Source organism: Hibiscus syriacus, unplaced genomic scaffold (genome assembly GCF_006381635.1).
Source record: "Hibiscus syriacus cultivar Baekdansim isolate YM2019G1 unplaced genomic scaffold, ASM638163v2 tig00110332_pilon, whole genome shotgun sequence".
NCBI lineage: Eukaryota > Viridiplantae > Streptophyta > Magnoliopsida > Malvales > Malvaceae > Hibiscus > Hibiscus syriacus.
Genome location: NW_024062688.1, coordinates 4925243 through 4948987, shown reverse-complemented (window position 1 = coordinate 4948987; position 23745 = coordinate 4925243). Strand labels below are relative to the sequence as shown.

Below are 23745 nucleotides of genomic sequence, written 5' to 3'. Positions count from 1 at the left end.
TTTGAAAATGTGAGGAGTCGCCTCCAATCATTTAAGGTGCGATTGAGACACCATAAAAACCGGGTGATTTTAATAAAATATTTTATTTTTATCAAAATATCGAGTTTTGAGGTCTGCAAAAATACAGAAATCAGGTTCGGAGTCGGTTACTCGTGGGGAATGATTAACACCCCCACAAGCGCCCAAAAGTTGGTATCTAGTTGATTATCCTATATTTAAAATCAGAAATTTTGAGTTCAATCTTTATTTAATTTAAAAATCATTAAGGATGCAGAGTTTGAAAAGGGTATTCGTTATTGAGACCGATAGCATTCGCCCCCGAGCGTAAATGTGGGAGATCAGCTATTATGTCTAATAACCGAACATTGCCTCGTTTTTAGAAAACATGATGCGGTTTTGATTTTGAATAATAATATTTAAATAATTAAAAAAATATATTTTAATTTTTAAACAAATTTATAGATTTAAATTTAAGATAATTTAAAAGTTGCACGTATTTTACCCTTTACTATTCCTAATCTAAATACTTAGAATCACAAGAAAAGGGAATGCAATTCTTTTAATTTGTTTGGTGAGAACTTTTATTAATACATTTTTTTGGGAGTTACCGTTTCAGATGTGAAAGGTTGAGTAAGTCAAGAGTCAAACACATGTTTTATTATTTACCGAGTTCCTCGAAGATTCTTTTAAAAAATTAATAATATTAATTGATTAGTAGATTAAATATCAACGATTATGTAAAAAATATTGAGATTTTAACATTATGATAATATGTTATTTTTATTTAAATTATTTTAATTGAAATTTTATTAAGGATGAACTCTTTAATTTCACATGATTTAAGTTTAAATCTTCTTTTATTTTCTATAATCGGATGATAATGTGTTAAATCACAATATAAATACATTTATAGGATCATTCATATTATTTTTTAAATAAAATATATTACATTTATTTAAGGTTCAGGATCATTCAATGAACTTCCCTTCCTCCCAAATCCCTTTCCCATCATTTCTCCTTTAAAAAAAAAATTCACCCAATGCTATATAAAATATATGAAAAATATTCACATATATAGTTTGAATGTGTCAACTCATCTTATTCTTCATAAATGAAGAAAAAAAAAATAGAGCCAACTACCAAGTAATTTTAATTTGCAACTTGCAAGCCTTTTGAACCTTATAAATACATGCAATTTAGCTCTCTCATCATTTCATCCCCTAAAAAATATACTGAAATTTGGGTTGATTGCCATTATTATTATGGTCAATAATGTTAGTTTTGCTGGATTATGAGTCTAGTTTTTATGTCTTCATCGATCGAATGATCATTAGATGCAAATGATAGAAAATTAGACTCATTATTCAACAAAACCAACGTTACTTCGACTCATCAACAATCATTTATTTAAGATCGAACATTAATCAAATATATAGATTTGACATGTATAAGGTCTTTCTCATTTCTAATTGCTCCTACAATGTGTACTTTACTAGTTTATGCATCTAGATTGTATGTATAGGGGAGATCTATATTCATAATCGAGCAAAGTTCACATTATCTTAGCTCTTAATCTCAATATTTTCGATAACTTCGAAAATATCAAATTCAATGGTAAGTAAAATGTTTCTTACTTAGATATCGTTTATTTATTTTTTGAAATTAGTCGATTTGATATTAGATATGATAATTTGTGTATTTATGATCTTTTATATTTTTTATTCATATGAACCCTCTAAATTAGAGATAACATTTTAAGTTGCGAGTTCAGATTCTTATGAATATTTCATTCAATTTTCATAGGTTCAGATATAATGAATTCAAATGTTAAAATTATATTTTTATAAACGGTAGAAGTATGATTAAATAGAGGCAATCATACAATGAGAAGACAATTAACATGAACCTCATTAAAAAAAAAATATCCCTTCATCTAAATGGAGAAAAAAGAGTATTCAAATTACTGTCTATAAAAAGGTTCTAACTACATTCGAACGATACATAAATATAACTGAGCATAATCAGCCCCAACAAACTACCTATACCCATTCAAAGTAGTATCTCAAACGAGCCAACCATGCCATCCAAAAGATCGAGCAGCAAACGGCTTCAATTCTGAATAATCCACGCTTCCGCTTTGCCAAACCAAAAGCACCAAACCTAAACTCGCACTCCAAAGCTTCTAACACATCATCCTTTTAAATATGTAACTATTTGAAAGATTTGACTATTTGATAATGTACGCGTAAATATCCTTACAAGTGTTGTGTTTGAACTCGAGACCTCTAAGGATAACAATCATCATTTTTAACCACCAAGATCGCTTAATTCATTCGATATTCAACGTACTTGAATTTGAATAACTTTGAATATAGATATCTAGTGGATATAATTTAATTTTTTTTATTAATCTGGAGCAATTACAAGATAATATTCGTTTAAAGATAATTCTCAACCATTTGACATCAAATGCTCACACCCTTAACATTTCTGTTACCTGAACCCGAGATCCCAAGAATAACAACAATTCATTTATCAGTGATGTCACTCACTTTGTGCATATAATTTAAATTTGAATAAAAATACTTAAATAGTTATAGATAAAAAATAAGCTTGAATTTTCAAACAAATTTAAATTTCAAATAATTTAAAAATTACATATATCCTACTCTAAATACTTGGAGAATTACAATAAAAAGGTAATGAAATGCCTTCAATTTGTTTGGTGAGAAGGACAAGGACTTAACTCGCTATTTGAGATGTGAAAGGTTGAGTAAGTCAAGAGTCAAAACATTTTTTTATCATTCATATTTGCATTCAATTTTGTTAATGTCACCGAGGCATTAGTTGATAATATTTTATTTTTTTAATTGAACGAATTCAGAAATCATAAATTGGATAAAAAATAATTTTAAATCAATTAAATTTTAGTTAATTAAAATAAATATCACACGTCTAAGTTTCTAACAAACATTTAAGAAAAAAAATCAAATATTATATAATTACAAAAATCATAAAGACTTCCACTTGGGGAAAAGAAATAGAAGCATCCTTCTATGTGACTTTTAAACATGATTCCATTTCCAATTATCACATAAATATGCATTCTAATTTTAAAAATAAAATATAATTTTGCAACAATCTTAAAAATATATCCTATGGTTCTAAATTTTCAAAATACCATCAAATTCTTATTAATTATATGCTACTGAGGAATTAAAAAATATTTAATAATTACAATTTTTGTCGTTCAACTTCCAATTTATTGTTATTTTGGCAACTCAAATGTTAATCATAAATAAAAGGATGACACGTTAAAATATATTACTTTTTATTAACATAAAATCTATATGACTATTTTCCCCCATTTTGTTTATTTTTTTATTTTATCTTTTTACTTCAAATATGAAAGTTTTACAGTTTCATCCTTGTATCATATCGGCACTACAATTATCATTCTCTGACATATTTTCTGATCATTAAAGATATCAACGAACTTGTTTCATTGTCTCTTACTACTTTATTAGTTATTTTTACTTGAATTGGTTTAAAATTCATAAAACTCAACCCTAAACACAAAACTCGTGAAACCTCAAACCACTCTAATCTACAATATCTACCATATGGTCTACGTGGAATCAAAATATACAACTCGCTTCTTCCTTCTCCACATCCCACCATTTAGGATTTGGAATAAGATGTTTTATCATCGAATAATCAAAGGGAATTTGAAACTATGAGAATTTTCACAAAAAATAGAATTATTTCATAATTTTTTATAAAAAAGTATCCAGTTAGAATGTTGTTATATATTCAACGGATCAACGACTAAAACAACAACAAATAGAAAGTTCAATAAATAAATTAAAAAATTAAACTTTAATAATTAAAATAAGAATAAAAAATTGAATAATGAAAGTTATAAGTTACACTTAAAAATGCATGAATCAATTACATAAATTTATAAGATCGCAATATACATAATTAATTTTCCTTAGATATAATCCAACTTAATATTTTAAAACCAAAATAAAAGTGAAATGAGTGAAAGTAAAGGAAGAATAAAGATTATTATTGATAAAAAGCTTGATGTTGATGTTTGCATACGTTTCACACACACACATATATATATATATATATATATATATATATATATATATATATATATATATATCGAACCAGCTCACATATGTTATATAAAACTTAACCATCTTGGTCTTTTTTTAATAGAATAATAAAAAAACATATATTTTATCTACGAAAATATAATATATTTTACCATTTATCTATGCACTTTTATTGGTTTATGAATCTAGTTTCCCTATTCGTCGATTTTTTCATAATCTTTTATAAAAATATGTATTTGGATGACTACAAACGACGAAAAGAGACTAGATTCATAAAAATATGTATTCGTCGATTTTCATTAATTTTGTACGAAAATATCTTAGATATTTTCATAAAGATAAAAGAAGGTATTGTAGATACTTAAATTTGAATCTCGAAACTAATGAATTTCCCCGTGTATGCTGTCTATATGTGCTGACCATGGTGATAGGTTTGACCAAGTTCGATATTTACATATGAGCTTATTTTGATTTAACGATCACTGATTTTTATGTGGAAGAAAAGGAAGAAACCAAGATGAGTTGTAAAATATATAACTAAATTAGGATTTTTAATGATTAGGTGCTTTAAATTGAGGGGTCCAACAATCAGCCACTTTGAATAGTTGTTAATGTTAGATCAACCAATTGTATTAACATTCCGTTAGTTTATGTGACAGTGGTTAATAGTGAGTGATCGATTTTTAATAAATCAATAATATTAGTGGTTAAATTGTTACTTTTAAAATTTTAATTTAAAAAAATCTACTTAAACATCATTTATATAATTTATCCTAAATTATACATTTTTATATAAAAATGTTGTAATTCATAACAAAGTGGAGATATTGACATAGTGGTTGAGGAGCCACCAAATTTCCCTCTAGCCTAAGCTTAATCTCCCTCTCAGCTAAATTATTTTAATTTGTTTTCCAAACCAATTAAACGATGATACATGTTACTATTCAATTGAGGATTAAATTTATTAAATTGAATTAAAATTAAGATAAAATTAATAGTATGTGTAAATATTGACGATTATGTGTAATTATACTATTTCTTTAATAGACACATCAATTCTTTGTTAAATGTTAACTGTTCGTGGCTTAATTGATAATACTTAAATAATTATGGAGATTGATTGAAAAGAAATTAAAAGATCAATAATCAAAATAAAATATATCCATAGTTAAGTGATCATGGATGTAATTTACCCTAAAACATATAATTTATTTAAAAATGTAATATTATGTCGAAACATGAATAAACCTACTTTGTTTTCTTTGTTACAAATTGAATATTTAGATAAACAACTAATCCTTTATTAATATTTAGATAAAATGGTATACAAAGTTTTATTACTTAAAAAAATTTAATGTAATTCTCGTACTATTTTTTTCTTTCAATATGACCCTCTAACTCAAAAAAAATTCAATGTGATCTTTTAACCAACATTAGTATAAATCATTCTAATGCAACATTCTAATGCTCTAAAGTCAACCACAAGTTTATGCAAAACCATCTCTATGATTTTTTTCTCTTCTCCTTTAACAATTGTCTATACAACCGAAAACTGATTATTTTTTGCCACAAACAATACTTTTTTTCGTAAATTTTTTAAAAAAAAACATCTACATTAACAGAAATTAATGTAGCTATTGATTAATGACAAAAAACAATGATTAAAGGTCATATTGAATTTTTTTAAGTCGAAAGGTCACATTGAGAACATTGAGAGAAAAAGGACTACATTAATTTCAAAAAAATTACAGGGACTCGCAAAGTCATTTGCTTAAAGTTTATTAATTCTAATAAAAATATAATTAAATTATAATCACAGATTCAGATTCATCAGTGTAATACCCTAATTTTGTCCGGACAATTTTAAATTCACTTGAAGATGATCGAGAATTAATTTGAGATTTTGTGTTTGATGACGAACTAATTCAAGTGATAAATCGTGAAAGCTTGCATTTGGAAATTTTTGGTGCTTAATTGGATTGATCGTATATGTTTCATTTTGGAGATTGAGAAACAAATTAAAATTCAACCCCAAATTAATTATCTAGAGTCCATCTCACAAGCTCAAACCAAATTACAAAATAATAGATCCAATTACAAAGCTCAGCAGTAATTACATTCAAACCCAGGCTTCAAGACCAGACCCGGTTTTGGCAGCTAGCTCCCAATTGAAGGCTTTGTTCTGTTCCACGTCACTCGGTCACCAGTTGTACAGATCAAACAGCAGTCTTGAGCACCATGCCAACAACAGCCCCTGTCGGCCACCCGTGAATCCACAACAGGAGACCGGTGCGTTGCAGCAGCCCCTGCCAGCTCGACTCCCCGGCTCGTGGTCATGTTCCACCGTAGCACCACAACCGAACAAGCTACACAATGCTCCATAACCTCCATACTCTGCACCATCTAAGACATCAAATGGAACCATTAACGAGGAATAAAAAAATAGTGAGGATCAGCAAACAGAAGGCAACAAACACGACAGAACAGGGGGTCACGGGCAGCAGTGAACAACGAGAAATCAACCACGAGACAGAACGAAAAACAGCAATCAGTATAGAATCACGGGGATGTCAATTAACAAAAGGGGGGCTAGCAATCAAAAACAGGAAAAAAGACGGGAGAAAAAAAAAGATATCAACCATCAAGGAAGAAATCCCGGAACAAGAGTCTAAAAAACCCATTAGGAAATCGAGAACCAAACAAAAAAAAATCATCCCTCAACAGCAAAGCATTCCAAGCATCCATCAGTGATCAATAGAACCAAAAACGAAAGTAAAAGAAACTAACCCTCTCGATCCAGTAGCTTCGTCGCCTTGGCTAGGAATCCATGCCCCGTCTGTAATAAGGTAAAACCCTTTGTCTCCAGTTGATTTCGAGTCGTGCATGTCGGTGTTAGGCCTGTGGCTTCAGGTATTTGAGGGATCCAGTATGTGGGGTACGAACGAAGTGGAACAGAACAGGGATCCCGAAGTAGTTTGGGGTTAAGTTTCCGGGCCAGGGGTGGGTTTTAGGTAGGTTTCTGGTTAGGGCTATCATCGGGGTCGCTTGGAGGTAGCAGCTACGGCGGCTGCTACAGCGGGAGGCTGCGGTGTCTGGGGGTTTCAAACAAGGCTAAGTAGGGTTGCAAAACGGGGAAGGGAGAGAGATGAGAGAAAACGGCGAGGGATTTGTTTGGTTAGGCTGAGAGAGTGATTGAATCAGGGTTAGTTTTTGCCCTAGTTTTCACATATAGATGAACCATGCGACGTCGTTTCATGTGGTGCCAAAACGGCATCACTTTGGTAACTGGGGATGAACCGCGTTTTGGGGTAGTGAGCCAATAGCTACATAGATCCTGTCATCTCTGATCCGTTTCATTTTGGTCCCTCATTCGAGTTTTACTGTATTTCTAATTTTGTCTCTCAATTTACAGAGTATTTTATTTTAGTCCAGTTACCTGTTTCGGGCCATTTATGCGCAAATTTGACTTTGGATATGTAATTTTGGAAATGTTCACTTTGATCCTATGTAGTATTTTAGTTATATTTTGCTTGGAGTACCAAAAAATGAAAATCTTATGAAAAGATCCTATGGTTTATTTTCTTTGTATTTTAGTCCTATGTTTTGTTGTATTTAAATCTTTGTTGTCTTAAACATTTGACATTAGTATTTTTTACATGTTGCATTTTGGTCCTGAGTGTTGTTATAGTTGATTTTTCGATATTTTAAACATTTGACCTTCAAGTTTTACATGTTACATTTTGGGCCTCAAACTAGGTTTTCTATGTTTTTAATTTAGTCGTTGTATGTAACGCATATTTAATCTTAGTCCTAAAGGTATGTTTATTTAGTTCCCCTTGTTTAGACTTTTAATCTCTAAATTGTTGTTTGTTTCTTTTAGGTCCAACTTACATGTTTAGGATTTAATTCATTATTAGTCTTTATTATTAGTGCTTTGTTTTAATTTAGTATTTGTGCAACTTGGTAATAATTGCATTTAATTTTAATCGTTATTTCGCTTGTAATTAAGATAATAAACTGTCTCTTAAATATTAGTTAGTCCCTATGCTAATAAACACATTTATTTTCTAAAACGTATGATTTGAGGTGTTATGTTCTTTGTTTGTTGTACCTAAGTTGCATTTGTGCATTACATATTAATGTTTACCTTAAAGTTATAATGTATATAATTTGTGGTATTAAAATATTTTGGTGTGACATCCATTTTACATAATAGGCATGATACCCTCACTCACATAACTCGAGGTATTTACATAATTTAATTAAGGGTAATATCCTTTTAATTTAAATTTGTTGTAAGTGGGTTGTCTTAACTGATTAGATATTCGCTTTTGACAATTTTAAATTAAAAGTATATCACATCAGTGACACCTAAGAAATTGATTTATCACTTTTAAAATTTGGGAACGGAAGAAAAAGAAATATTCGACTATTTAAATTTATAGAGAAATGATAGTTAGAATTTATCTAAGATCTGGTCTCGATTTTTATAAATAATCGAATATTTTTTATCTTTCTAAAGGCCCGGTAATTTTAATTTAATCTATTTTGGTACTTTTGAATATTGTAAAATTCATGTGTTGTTTTGTCGAGGATCATAAACCAAATTAAAATCGAATTTGTAAATTTCATTGCAAAGACATTAATTAATCGACGTGGTACCAATTTAAGGCGTTGTATGGGTGCTAATATTTCCCCACGCGTAATCAACTCCCAAACTCATTTTCTGATAACACAAACCAAAATTTGTTGTTTTAATTAAAATTATTTTTATTTAAAATGACAAAACATTTTGGGTGTCCAATCACACCCTAATCAAAAATTGGTGGTGACTCTTCGAACCTGCGTTTTTATCGTGAATGAATACCAAAATTTTTCGAAATGAGAGATTTTCTAAAATCACATTGTTTTTAATTAAAAATCAAACATAAAGATCATAATTTAAAAATGATGCGGTTTTCAAAATCTCGCCCCCAACTCTTTAAAAATCGTTTCGACAATCAGGAACAGCAAGAATCAACTGCGGATAGCCACTATTCATTGCCAAAAATGGTAATAACCGTTTTGTTATCAGTCGAACACATCGGATATGTCTCGAAGAGAGACTTTGTATTAATGCAGCTGTGTTCTTTGTTTTGGTTATCATATTGTAATGAGCTTAGTTAGAAAATCATGTTCAGTAATAACATCCAAAAGCATAAAGCATTGATACTTTCATAATCGATGAGTTAAAACATCGAAGGAGAGATCGTAACAAACATGGAGAGAATCAAAATTACAAAACCGAGATCGTTATTGTAACAGAAATGTACTCCCAAATGGTTTTAATAGTACACAGTAACAAGAACATAGCTAAAAGATAATATTACCAAAACAGGAGAAGGAAAAAACAAAACAGTAGCGGTAAAATAAGGGATATCTGACCTGAGGCACACAACTCTCATAAGCCAAATAAAAACTGCTAAGGAAACGCTCCAATTAGGTTGTAAGCTCCATAATAGCAGAAACAATGTCACCATCCGCAGCCTTGAGTGCCTTGACAGCCTTTGACCTGGACACTCCTGCTTGTGTCATAACCAATTCAATGTCCTTGGGCTCAACACCTGTCTCATCCACTTCTTCATCATCCTGGACATTGGTCGATGTCTCGGGTTTCGATATCACATTGCTTAGGTCCGGAGCTTTGAATTGCTCGGCAGCTTGAGTCTGTAGTTGCGAGCTTAAGTCCTCAATCTTTGCCTCTCCGAATATTACGTACGTATCTGATGCTGGGCTTTTGAACACATCTGGTTTTGAGATGACGAATAAGATCTGAAATCAACAAGGAGAATTAGTTATCAATATATATACATATATATCCAGCTGTGACTGGGGTCTCTTTTGAATCAAAAGAATCAGAGGAAAGAATGGAAATACGAGAACATGACCCTAATGTCATACTAGGATCGCCATTAAAACCAAAATTCTGTGACTGGGGTCTCTTTTGAATCAAAAGAATCAGAGGAAAGAATGGAAATACGAGAACATGACCCTAATGTCATACTAGGATCGCCATTAAAACCAAAATTGAAAAGGGGACTCACATTCTTGCTCTTCTTGACAGTGACACGACTGACACCAGGAATTGGTTTCATCCCAAGCTTCAACATAGCCTTGCGACTCTTCTTCTCACTTCTGCTTTGCTTTGACCTACCAAAAACGACGTCGCATGGGGGGGTATGTATCTACCAAAACGGCCCAGAACCCCTCCCCTGTTCTCATTTCTCACCCTGGTCTCTCTCTCTAAAACGAGAGAACTGGAACTCTTTCTGGCCTCTCTCCTCAAGGCGATTTCCGGCCGCCCCTCCGGTGGTCCCTGGTCTCACCCCAAACGCTCGTCTCACTGCCCCCAACCCGAAACTGAAACCTAAACACTCAAGAAATCCCCCCACCGGCGTAGATCTACGCTTAAAGCTTCGTCTTTTGCCTTTCTCGTCGGTGGCTTTTCGACTTCCAGCGTGATCTGGTTATTTACTAGTTTTGCTCTCCTTGCATGTGGGTTTTGAAATGTTTTTTTTGTTTCGTCTTTGGTTGGTTTCGTAGTTTGCTGTGGGTACTGTTGTTGTTGGATTTCTGTGGGTTTTGTGTGGTGCCTCGGTTGAGGTTTCTGTGTCGATGATATTGGTTGTGTTGATGCTTTTTCTGTTCGGTGCAGCCTTGATGATGGTGGTTTTGTGTTGTGATCTTTGTTCTCTGTTTGGGTACTGGTTCTCTCAGTGATCTCACGTTAACTATGTGTGGGCGTTTGTTCCCGTTGTGGGTTCTTGTTCCTGTCCTCCCCCTGTGTCGGTCACCGTGGTGGGGTATTTATACCCACCCCACCGGTGGTCTGCTCCGATGATAACGGGGTCATGAACGTTACTGCTGAAATCCCGGGATGGTTCAGTCCCGGGATCCTCGGCCGACGTCCGGCCGTTTCGTGTGACTCTTGACCTCCTGATTTTGGCGCTGTTGAGGGTGAATGAACCCTAGATAACTGCAACCTTGACCGTTGATCTCCATCTTGATCCAACAACTATGAATGTGCGGCGCTGGACTTAGATGAAACCTATCTTGCTACTGGGCTGGTTCAGGCCCAGTGTTTGGACCAGACTTGGACTGTTTGGACACTGAAACAAAAACGAAATTAATTAAAATGATAAAATGAAATGAAATAAAATATACTGATAATATAGACTATATATATATTCAAAAAAAAAATTAAACTATATATATTTTTAAAACATGTTTTCAAAACTATATCATATAGTTTTCAAAAATGATTTTTAAAAATATATATAAGTTTTTCAAATGTTTTTTTTAAACTATATATTATATTTTCAAAATGATTTCAAAACTATATATTATATTTTTCAAATGCTTTAAAACTTACGTATTGTATATAAGCTTTCAAAAACGTTTTAAAAAAAACTATATAATATAAATGTCTTTAAAATGTTTGTAAACTATATAAAAAATGGGACGAAAATGAGTGTCTACACAATGAATACTTAAATATTCTACCGTCTCTGATGCACTAACCTGAGATATTTAAGAATAACAATCATTTTTTTAATCATTGAGCTAACTTGATTCGTGTTCGTGAACTTAAATTAAAATAAAATTGACACATGATTATGCATGGTTTAAGATGTGATTTCTATATAGATTAATAATGTGACAACAGTTGTTGTTTATACAGATTAATGAAATAAAAGTTATTAAAAAATTTCTTCTAAGAGAATACCATAGAGTGATCAAATTATATTTTTATGAAATATTATGATTTGTTTATAATTTTACTCATAATACAACGACCTGTTCTGTAATTTAACAAAAACATATCCTTTGGCACACTTTCCTTCGAAGCGTAGCTAAGGGAACTTATTCTAGTAGCGTTGGACTTATCGGTCAATTTTGTAGCCAAAAAGAAAGAAGTTTGTGAAATCATCAAATTTGCTTCGATTTTTGATCCGGGATTTTCTTTTTTTCATATTTCTGATTGTGAATCAATGTTGGGTTTAGGCATATCAATCTTAATAGCTATAAAAGCAACAGCATGGCTATCATTATATCTGATCTTCACTAGATTTGGGTTCACAGTGTTGTCGATACCGTTTCTGTATGCATCGTTGATTTCATGTCTGGTTTCCATTGCTTCTCACCCTTCAATCAATCTTCCCATGCTCTTGGGCAAAAACCCAGATGGGACTTTCCCCATTTTGTCAACCAGCTTGTTCTTCCCGTATCTGTACTTCGTCAGAGCTTTTTCAATGGTGAGGAGATTCTTCAGTGGTGAAGAACCTTACACCCAAGTTTGTGAGGGTTTATACGTTGGTGGTTGGCCTGCTTCACCTCGCTTGTTGCCGCCTGGTAACCCTGCCATTATTGATTGCACATCTGAATTCCCAAGACTGAAGGAGTTTAAGGGTCATCCATATTTATGTGTTCCAACTTGGGACACTAGGGCACCTCAGCCTGGCCAGATTGAATCGGCTGTTAAGTGGGCTTGTCGAATTCGAGCTCGAAATCAGCCTGTTTTCGTCCACTGTGCATATGGTATGTTCTGCTGCTCAATTTGCTTGCTTTATCAATGGAGTTTCTATAGTAAGTGGGATATTGTTATTGTTTTGTGTTACTAGTTTAAATATGATATCTTGATTGATGTTTCATATGCTTGCAGTGTATTTCATCCAGATGAGTATGGTTAGATGTAGTCGTGTACAGGGATTTAAATTGTGGCTGCGTTGCGGTTTTCATGATTTCGGACATAATGGAAGCAATTTAGGTCATTATGGGTATCGCGGTCATGCAATAACGGTTTTGGAAAGCACCGTTACCGCTGTACAACGGCTGCTATTCCAATAGCGACCACTATTTATATCCCTGGTCGTGTACTCGTATTAAAGCTTAAGCCTTTACCTATAGTGGCATTGTTATTAGCTAGCAAGTGGGGTATTGTTACTGTTTTTCATTACCGGTTTAAATATGGCTTCTTGATTTATGTTTCATATGCTTGTACTGTGTGTTCATTTAGGTGAGGTTAGATGTAGGCACATACTCGCAGGATTTCAAATCGCGGTCGCGTTTTCGGTTATTTCGGATTTACCGTGATTGCGGCTGTCGCGGGCGCTATTGCGGCCGTCGTGGGTAACTCGGACGGCGGCGAAACCGCTATATCACGGCCGAAATCGCTGTCGCGGACCGTTTTTTAAAACCCTGCATACTCGTATTAAAGCTTAAGCTTTTGCATATGGTGACATGTTATTTTCTATACTAGCTTAAATATAGCATCTTGATTTATGTTTCGTATGCTTGCATTATATGTTTATCCAGGTGAGTATGGTTCGATGTAGTTGTGTGCTAGTATTAAAGCTTAAGCTATTACCTGATGTGATATTGTTATTAGCTAGCAAGTGGAGTATCGTCACTGTTTTTGATTACCGGTTTAAATACGGCCTCTTGATTTATGTTTCATATGCTTGTACTGTGTGTTCATTTAGGTGATGATGGTTAGATGTAGGCACATACCCGTATTAGAGCTTAAGCTTTTACATACGGTGACGTATTTTTTAAATTTTTTACTAGCTTAAATATGGCATCTTGATATATGTTTCAAGTGCTTCTGAGTATGGTTTGAGGTAGTTGCATACTCAGATTAATAAGCTTAAGCTCTTACCTTTGGTGTAGTGTCTTTATTTAATTGACTACAAGAAAGTGTGTAGTTTTTGTTTTGTTTGGGTAGTTGCCTTGTTTAGCTGTTGATGTCATGCAGAAGGGCAAGATGATTCTTGATTTCAACCCTTGATTTTAAGAACTTTGTTAACAATAACTGTGATAGATTTAGATACAAAGTGAGAAATTTTCTTTACTTGGATTAATATGAATACATATAGATTCTTGAAAATGATTCTAGTAGGACATATTGATGGTAGTTTTCAGAAATGAAATTTTTAAGAAAACAAGAAATTTGCGTCTAGAAAAGATATTTAAGCTTCACACTTATGAAGCGCCAGAACGAGATTGGACCCTCTCATACCAGTGTCTAACATGGACACACCACCATGGTGGAATATGTATACTTTGTGTTTGACATCCATAGGATGGCCATAGTGTTTAATGTCTACCCTTTTCTCCTTGTCCTCCTCTTGATTTCCCTATTGATTATGGATATTGTGTGTTTTTTGTGTCGGGTGAAGATTCTATGTTAAGAAGTCAAAATTATGACGGAAGTGAAAAAGAATCTTGGCTTTGGTAACAACTTGTCTTTGATTGGAAGTAGTATTCCCTAGAGTCTAGTAAATCTAACATAGATCCCATACTCTCTCCTCCAAAAATGCAGAGCCTAAGCTGCATATGATCGAGTTTGATTGCAGAGGTAAAAGAGAGTTTTTAAGCTATGTTTGTCAGACTCAGGAGTTCTGTTAAATAGTACTGGTTACGAGATTATTAGTTGACGTTTTCTTTATTGTTATCAGACCTATTGAACAAACTCCAACTTCTTTGCAGTTGTAATCATGTACTCCGATCTACAGCTGACTGAAAAGCAAAAGACACTATTGCAGTAAATAAGTGAATAATGTGACCACCGGATTGAACCGGTTTTTGACTGGTTCGAATTTTTCCCAGTTGTTAAATAGCTTCCAGACTGCCCAAGCTACTGGATCCGTTCAATCCATTCAACTGGCCAGTCTGGTCCAGCTTTTTTATCCACTTCATATGTAGGGTAGATTTAGCCAGCTCAATCATCAACTCAGCCTCAAGAGGCCTAGTACCAACAATTCATTACCTTTAGCAAAGAAGAGAATAAAGAAAGTAAAAAGAATAAAATATAAAAGAGACGGGGGAGAGGATATGGAAGAAGATGAAAGTAAAAGAAAATCCAGAAGTTTGTTTATTAAAATATATTTCCCACTTGGTTAATGCTACGGAACTTCATTTATTATATTACTTTACACCAGTTTAGCAAGCAAATACTCCATGTCCCATATTTGATGAGCTGATTGCATTAAACAAGTTTATATTCTTGGTTGAATGTGATGAAAGTTGGATGACTTGAATGCACTCTAGGATTGAGTTCGATGACATTTTTGGGTGGTATCCCTTAGAGTGCACATTCATGGACAAAAATTTTCCCCGGGGCAAATTAGTCTGAGCCGGAGATAGAAGCAATTGTATCTCGACATTTTCTAGATTTGTAGAAATTAATCTCAATTCTTTAGTAGCTGACACATGAACGCATAATTTGATTACCATTTAAAGGTGACTCAATAATGGTATTGTGAGTTTGATCATGCTATAACATTTTCTATAGCCACTTTTAAAAATTGATATCAACCAGCAGTTGTCTTCTTCTCATTCATTACTTTTTTCTTTTTCCTGTCCATATATAATTTGTTTTCATTTTGTGGTGCCTATACTATTCCATTAGCTGTATGTTTTACTTGGACTTGGAAGCATCGGATACGGGTATGTGTCTAACACTAATATTTTTGACTTTTTTCCAAGTTTTTCCTTGTACTTTGAATGTCCTTTAAGGTTAGATTCAATATCCATGTCTGAAAATGTGTCGGGCATTAGTATAAATACCCATATTTAGTGCGGCATGTATGAACTTGAAACGCATGTATATGTTGATGAGTTCCCTTGCATGGTATGCTATTGATAAAAAAACAAGTGTCTACACCAAGTATAACTATTTGCAAGATCTGTGGGATTTGTACTTAAATTGTTTATGTACTTTTTGCTTAAATGTATTTGGTTTCAACTTTTGGTGCATTTAGTGTTTCCTTCGAGTTAATTTCTACAAACATAAAATGAAATACTAAGCTACAATCAACCAAGAATTTAATTAGTCATCCTTCTTGTAGGTCATGGGAGAAGTGTTGCAGTGATGTGTGCATTACTGGTGGCTTTAGGCATCGTCGAAAACTGGAAAGCCGCTGAAAAATACATACGAAAAAGGCGACCATATATCAAAATGAACTCTCTTCACCACAAAGCTTTAGAAGAATGGTCTAGTTCTAGACTATCTCCACCAAAGAGAAATGAAGAGCTGGATGTAAATTCATTTAGTCAATCAAATCCCGCTGGTAACACAATGCCTTCAATTGTGGAAAGCAAAGTTGAATGACCTTTTTTTTTCTCTCTAAAATGTACTTTTGGTTATTATTTCCTATCTTACTGACATTGTCAATGGCTGTATGTATGTTATGTGATGGTTAAAGCTCGCATGGATATGATATTTTGTAATGATATGATACTTATAATCAATGTTACTTTGAATCTCGTGTCACTGTTGAATATGGTACATGTATGTTTAATTTTTTTTGTAGTGATTTCAATGAGTTATCTCGACGATAAAAAAATATTATTTTTCAGAGAGGATTTAGATTTGAACACTTAGAGTGTGTGTTTTGTAAATAGAATAAAAATATTTTTAAACATATTTTGTCTTCTAATCATTTTACACTATTCAAAGAATATATATCGAAAAATATAAGCAAAAGATATAACAACATATTTCTTGGTTTCTGTTATGTTGGCTTTTCATCAAACAAATTGATGGTCGTGGTACCATTGACATTTTTTTAACTTCCTATATAAGGTTTATTGATCGATTAATCCAAATCAAATATTACAGAGGCGCAGACGGCCCTCCCAATTCAATTTGTTCTACTCTGAACTGCTAGGATTGAATTTCTAAAATTATTTAAAAGTTCTAGTGTTCCATCTCACTAGACGAACTGTTTATTGATACATAAAATATATGATCATAAATATAGATTTAAATAAATATATATTTTAATTCACAATAAAACAATATATCTTTTTATCACAATTTATAATCTTAAACTCTAAACTCCAAAATCTCAAACCCTATAACTCCAATTTTAAATATCAAACTTTAAATCATAAACCCTAAACCACACGTCTCAAATTCTAAATCTTAAAACTTAAAACCTAAACATTAAATTCTAAATACAATCTTAAAATAATTATTTTTATTGAAGTCACTTATTCGTGCCAATTTTATTATATTTAGAGTATCTTAATACGTGATAATATAGTTTGGTCTATACGTAACATGTACACGTTATTAATTAGGAAACAAACACTTCGTCTTGTACCTAACATGAAAAGTCTCCTATAAATTTACTTTTTTTCCCGAATATTTTATGTTTTTACATTTAAAGACACTTTTAATATTTATGAGAAAATTTGATGCCACCATTTAGTGGAATAAAAATTTATATTGTTCACACGATTTAATCGCATAGGAGATTTCCAAATTAGTTTTTAAGTTTTAAAATATTTTTTTTATAAATCCGTAAATTGAAACTCCATTTTAAATTAGCTCCTAAATTTTAAAACATTTTACCTCTCCTCTAACTATTAATATCATTTTATTTTGATTTTTACTTTAACCTGTCATTAATTTTATTAGTTAAAAAATTTAAAATGTTTTCAAAGGTCCTATGAATTGAACTCATAATCTAAAATTTTTCGAAAACCTTGATAAAAATAGTTTTAACTAACAAAGTTAAGGATACATTAACAAAAGGATTTAAATAGAATGATATTAATAATTTGAAGACTGATGTAGAATGTTTTAGAGTTTAGGGACTAATTTAAATTGAAGTCATAATCTAAGGATAGTCACCAATGTACATCGATATAAAAGAAGATAAAATTTATCAATGATCATTAAATTATGATGAAAATGATTTTGTATTAAAAAAGATTGTTTCAACATAGTTTAGTGACCATTTAAAAAATTTACCCTATACAATTAAAAGTGTATATCAATGTGGCATTTATTCTAGAATTTTCCTTAAAATGAATAAATATTTCATTCAAGATGAATATAAAGTTTACCACTATATTTATAAAATATTATTTATTTAAATTTTTTTATTTAGTTTCAATATGGTTAAATGATCATTGTGTTATGTTTGAGTAGGAAATAATTTAAAATAATAAAATATTATTTATTTATGAAGTTAAATAATTTAGAATACATTGAAATATTAAACCAAGATGAACATAAATTAAAATAAAAATGAAATAAAAGATAAATATAAAGTGAAACTCAATATTTATTGAATTTTATTTATTTAAAATTTTAGTTTTATTAATAAAAAATAGTTTTACTATTTATTTTTGAAATACTTTCTTATGTTTAAGTAAGAAATAATTTATTGTACTCGTTAGTGAATATTTTATTGTGCTCATTAGTAAGTTTGATAATTATTTTATATGGTTAAAATTATGTTTGTTTAATCAGTTATTTTTTAAAATATTTTAATAAATAATTAATTGTTTTTCAATAGATTTTTTAATATTCATGTAGTCTCCAATATTGAAATTAGAATACACATTCAGCACAATTAAAATTAAGTCGACCGAATATATATACACAAAACAATTATAGTAATTGAAATAGAGTATCACTCAGCATGTGCAATAGCAGCATGTAGTCTTCAATACCTACGCCGAATGTGCTAAACCGCAACGCTCAGCTTCGGCATCGATAATAAGTTAGCCACTAGTATCGCCCAATGCATCGTCCCTCTACGACTTTCTCAAACTCTTCAACAACAAACGCCACTCAACAGAAACGGCCATGCTGCAAATTCCGATACATTTTGCCACCCTTTACCGGAAACATCCGTTCATCGGACAGATAATAATAATACCGATTCGCTCGTAATACCAGAATCTGGAAACGCCGTTGATGAAGATTTTTTCAACGACATTATGGCTTATGAGCTTAATGATTGGCAACAAAACAACAGCAACAATGTAGCAGGACAAACCCTAGTTGATAATCCAAGTGATTCGACAGCCGTTGATTATCATGGAGGACTTTGGGATGACGACGTATTTGTTGTTGATGATGATGATGATGATATGATCTTCGAAACGGTGAGATCTCAGGGAATTTATGAATCAAAAAAACCCATTTGGATCAATTGATGATAGATTCCATAAACAATAGCAGTGATGTATTTGTGCATGTGATAAATGTGTTGTGAACTTGTCAGGCTTTATGTTTCAGCGAATTGCTTGTGTTGTGTTGTAATCTGAACTTTTGTTAGGAGTAAAACGATCGGCTTATCAAAAAAATGTTCTTAGCTGATACGTAATTTTTTTTCACTCGGCAATATGGAACTTTTGTTACGAATAAAACGATCGGATTATGCAAACTGATTGACATTCCGATGAGAGACAATAAATTCTCTTGGTTTGGTCCAGCCTATAAGAGAAGTAGGCTAGATCGTTTTTTAGTGGATGAGAAGGGGTTCTTTGATGATGGAAATTTTGAACAAATTGGTCTTACAAGAGCTGTTTGTGTGGGTTTATTGGTTCGTAGTAATGGCTGGGGTGGGGTTATTGTCTGGTTGTAATGGCTGGTGTCTTTCTCAACAGCTTTATGTTGTATTTGGTTGAGTCGGAATGAAGAGGTTTTTGATGAGAAACGAAGCTCTTTAAAAGACTTAGTATTCTGTTCAAATTTTTCGAGCCTAAAATTTATTACTATCGAAGAGGAATAGTGATTTAATCCAAGGCATTGCCTTTCGGCGTCATTTTTTCCTGTGTTGCGCTAGTCCCCAGTGGTAGAGGCAGTCTGGTTTTTCGGTGTCTGGTATATCTAAAGGGGAGTGGGGTGGGTTTGGGGTATTATGAGATCACCCCCTGGTGCCTTAAGGGCCATGTTCTCGGGTCCTTCTTCTAGTGTTGGTGGTTGTTCGGATATTATAGCTTTTTGCTGGTGTTGGACGTGTTTGAGGAAGCGTCATTGGTAAGGGTGAGTTCGTTGGTTGTGGAATCATCCTCTAAGGTTGCTTTGTTTTGAATTACTAATCTATTTGTCACGGCCACCGATCTTGTGGCGATCTTGGGTAAAATTGATGAAAAGGTATTAGCTTTTGGTTCAGTTTGCTTCAAGCATGTTATTCCCTCTCGTTGTCTATTTACGGATTGGTTGGCAATTGCTGGATTGTCCAGATATGAGGTTTTCAAGTCTTGGTGGTAGAATGTGCCTCCGATGCTTTAGTATAGGAGCCTTATCTTCTTTATCTGCAGCAGTCTCGTATTCTGGTTTGGTGATATATGTGCTTGGGTCCGCTTGGGTGGGGCTAATTTTAGTGCTCTATTAGTTTGGTGTCTTCTAAATTGGTTTGTTTCCCTTATTTGGCTGCACTGGTTTGCTTAGTTTATGTTTGTGCTGGTTGGTTTTCTTTTTGTTCTGGTTGTTGGGTTCCTTTTGTTTGCATATGATTTAGCGTGCTCTTTTCCTCCATCTAGGTTCAGGAAGATTTTTAACCAGGCTTTAAATCAAATAGTATCCTCTTTCTAATAAAATTTTTATCTTTGCCGATAAAAAAATATAGATTTTATTAAGAATGAAACCTAAGTTAGAGGCCTTATTAAAAATCTCCCTAAGCCTAAAGGGAGGAAAGAATACCCTAACTAGGTAGAGATACAACACCCCTAAAAGATAAAACAACACGCCTAAACTCAAAGCATAGACCCTGATATGTGAACTAAGATAAAGATTATTCAATCCCGCAGGACCTTGGTCTGACACCAAGCTTATGCGATGATGTTACTAGTAGGTTACTACCCTACTACAACATATAAGACAACCAGCAACACATAAAACAGTAGTTAAAGCTGCGAGCAGATAATTACAAACAAACCACCTATTTGATTTCAACAAGGGGTACCACTACCATGGAGCAGAAGGCCCAAAACGACTGTTGATCTCTAAAACATCTAGCTTTACGACCCACTTCTAATACTTAGGAACACCAACCCCGGGCAAAACTACAAGGAGTCAACGAACGCCACTCCTTAATCAGTCAGCCCCAAACCAAGCTGCAGCTACACTACGATATAAGCATCCCTCACACTCTCCCCAGTTTCGACACTTACCCAACACTAACAGGTCTGATATCCCTCTTATTTCAACTGGATATGCAACACAGAAATCTCCCATAGATCAACTTACTACCACGCCTTAAATAAATCTACCCTCCTACCCCCATCACAAGCTAGCCAAAATGTCATGCCGCTGTAATTATTTGATTTGTAACGAAATTGCACTTTTTTAATCACCCTTATCGCCTTATCGATTTTCCGAAAATCTACCACCAGCTCCATGGTCGTGGCATTGGGATCCTCAATCCATCTTACTACTGCTCTAGACTCTGAGATCACTATTAATTCTGCTTTTCCTTCCCAACCGGCATCCAAAAATACATCCAATCCACAGTTTATGGCACTCACAGCAGCGAAATCCAGACAATTTCCTGACAATGAGCCTGAAAACATTGCTCGAATCACTTCACCATACGAGCCCATGAACCCCCCCCCCCCATATCCTACTTCCCCATCTTTCACCGTTGCACTTGTCATGAATATCAATGCACCAGGCGAAAAAGGTGCCTTCCTTGATAATCTCCTCGGATCCATCCCAAAACACTTAACCGGCTTCTCCCACCAACTATCAATGTTCACTAGAGATTCATCCTTAAGGCTTTTATCCATGTTAATGCCCTTAGTTTTGAGTTAAACCACCAATTTCGTTTTCAATTTTCTTATCAACGACATCTACCTGAACTTGAATCATATGAGCCATTGTTTTCAAGAAACTCTCAACCTCAGCAACCCTACCCTCAAATGCTGTCAATCCCATTTCTGCCCAACGCCACTAACATCCTCTGATTTCAATGCCAATCTCCTAATAATCTGCGCTAAACCAACCAAGCAAAAGCGCTAAATTCTTCCAAAAATACTAGCCGCAGTCAACCACCGATTTTTTCAGTCTTGTTAATCGCTCCTTTCCGCGACCGCCTCTGCAGGCCTTTTGAGTTTTGGCCCACGGCGACCTTTCTAGCTTGCATTGAGTCCTTTGACGGTTCGGCACGAATCGAATGGTGGCCCAGATCTCTAGTAAGACCCGCAGTGGCAGTGGCAATTAGCGTTAGGATCAACGACCACTGCTTCAACGTTTAATCTCTTCTCGGCGACGAGGGAACGCCGGCGAGGAGTCGCCGCCGCTGGGTTGGCAGTGATCGAGACGGTAGATGCGGACATTATTTTCCTCGAATCAAATCAATCCCAAAAATCGATATTATTAAACCTGAAATAATAAACAAGAAATTAATTATGTATTACGATCTGGGTCACCGACGTGTTGAGGGAGATATATACAAAATTCAAACGTCGCCGTTATACAAGTTGATAATTTGTATTTTATAATATAAATTTAATTTAAAAAAAATTAGAGTCGAGTTTAAAAAATAGTGTCAAGTTATTCGAGTTTTTATACTAATTTTATTATAATTATTTATAATATTATGACAAGTATTTATCTCAATTTTTTGACTTTCTCTAACCACATAAAATATAGATATTTTATATATTTTTTCATATTAAAATGTTATTTAATATATCAAATACAATTTAAAATTAAGAAATATATTCATAATATTATATTTTATAGAAATTATTTTGAGGCAAAAATATTGATGACGATATAAATGAGTCAAAGAATTGATGAGAAGAAAGAATTTATAAATAATTGTAGCCAAAAGACCAAATTGAGTAAAATGCAAAGTTAAGGGAATAAATAAAAAGAGAGATATCACTTTTGTAGTAAAAAAGTAAGAATTGAAGTTACATAGATATTATATTGTAGTATATGAACATTTAGTTCAAATTTGGTAAAAACGGACTTAAAATAAAGGATAAGGAAATTATACAAAAATTGAAGGATTAAATTGAAAAATAAAAAATTTGTTATCAAAAAATGAATTGAAAGTACACATGTATTACCCCAAATTTTGGTTAGTGGCCAAAACATAAATTTTAAAAGTATAGTAGACAAAATAAAAAGTTAGAAAAGTTTAGGGACTAAAAGGGTAATTTTTTAAATTAGGTATTTTGACCTTGTAAATGAATAGTTCAACAAGAATCAAAATTTTGATATGAAATTTGTGTTAAAAGCTTTAAAGTAGTAAAGTCCAAAAGAAAATCGGATAATTTAAAATATGATAGATAAAGGTTAGAAATATTATTTTCAAATTTTAGAACAGTGAAATTAAATGTGGATCAGTGGAGTTGAAGTCGATTTTACATATTTAGCTGAAATTGGAAAATTTAGTGACTAAATTATAGTTTTTGAAAATTTGCAAGGGAAAAGGTGAAAAGTGAATTTTTATTTGTTCATCTTTTACTTTGGAATATTAAAAAGGAATGCAATGGCAAGTTGAAATTATCATGTTTCATTAAGGGTAAAATGATAATTTCACATTAAATGAATTTTAAATTTATTTATATTAGATTGAGCCAAGTGTATTATGTTTTAATTAAAGAAAATCAGAAATTTTCAGTTTCTTCCAGCCCCAAAACGTGCACCGCCATAACTACAAGGTAAGAATTTTATTTTTTATTTTTAAGCTTATTCGATTAATTTTGGATTAAGCTATTAGATAGAGAATTAATTCCTTGAAATTCTCTATCATTTGGTATAAATATTAAATGGAGATCATGCTTATATGATGAGTTTGGAAGTTAGTGTTTATATAGG

At 32.7% G+C, this 23745-nt stretch overlaps 2 protein-coding genes and 1 long non-coding RNA gene across 3 annotated transcripts; 1 reads left to right on the top strand and 2 right to left on the bottom strand.

The window, feature by feature from the left end:
- Positions 1 to 6183: 6183 nt before the first annotated feature.
- Positions 6184 to 7312, bottom strand: LOC120119944. The gene is made up of 2 exons (XR_005515874.1): positions 6915 to 7312; positions 6184 to 6530 (listed from the first exon to the last, which is right to left on the bottom strand). It is a non-coding gene; the product is annotated as an uncharacterized LOC120119944 (long non-coding RNA).
- Positions 7313 to 9405: 2093 nt separating this feature from the next.
- Positions 9406 to 11168, bottom strand: LOC120119984 (nascent polypeptide-associated complex subunit alpha-like protein 1). The gene is made up of 3 exons (XM_039139759.1): positions 11100 to 11168; positions 10211 to 10351; positions 9406 to 9938 (listed from the first exon to the last, which is right to left on the bottom strand). The coding sequence occupies exons 1-3, from the start codon at positions 11166 to 11168 to the stop codon at positions 9606 to 9608; spliced, it is 543 nt and encodes a 180-aa protein (XP_038995690.1). The 3' UTR covers positions 9406 to 9605.
- A 925-nt stretch (positions 11169 to 12093) lies between these two features.
- LOC120119508 (uncharacterized protein YnbD-like) lies at positions 12094 to 16284 on the top strand. The gene is made up of 2 exons (XM_039139321.1): positions 12094 to 12704; positions 16016 to 16284. Exons 1-2 carry the CDS (start codon positions 12158 to 12160, stop codon positions 16276 to 16278), a joined length of 810 nt encoding a protein of 269 aa, XP_038995252.1. The 5' UTR covers positions 12094 to 12157; the 3' UTR covers positions 16279 to 16284.
- The last annotated feature ends 7461 nt before the right edge of the window (positions 16285 to 23745 follow it).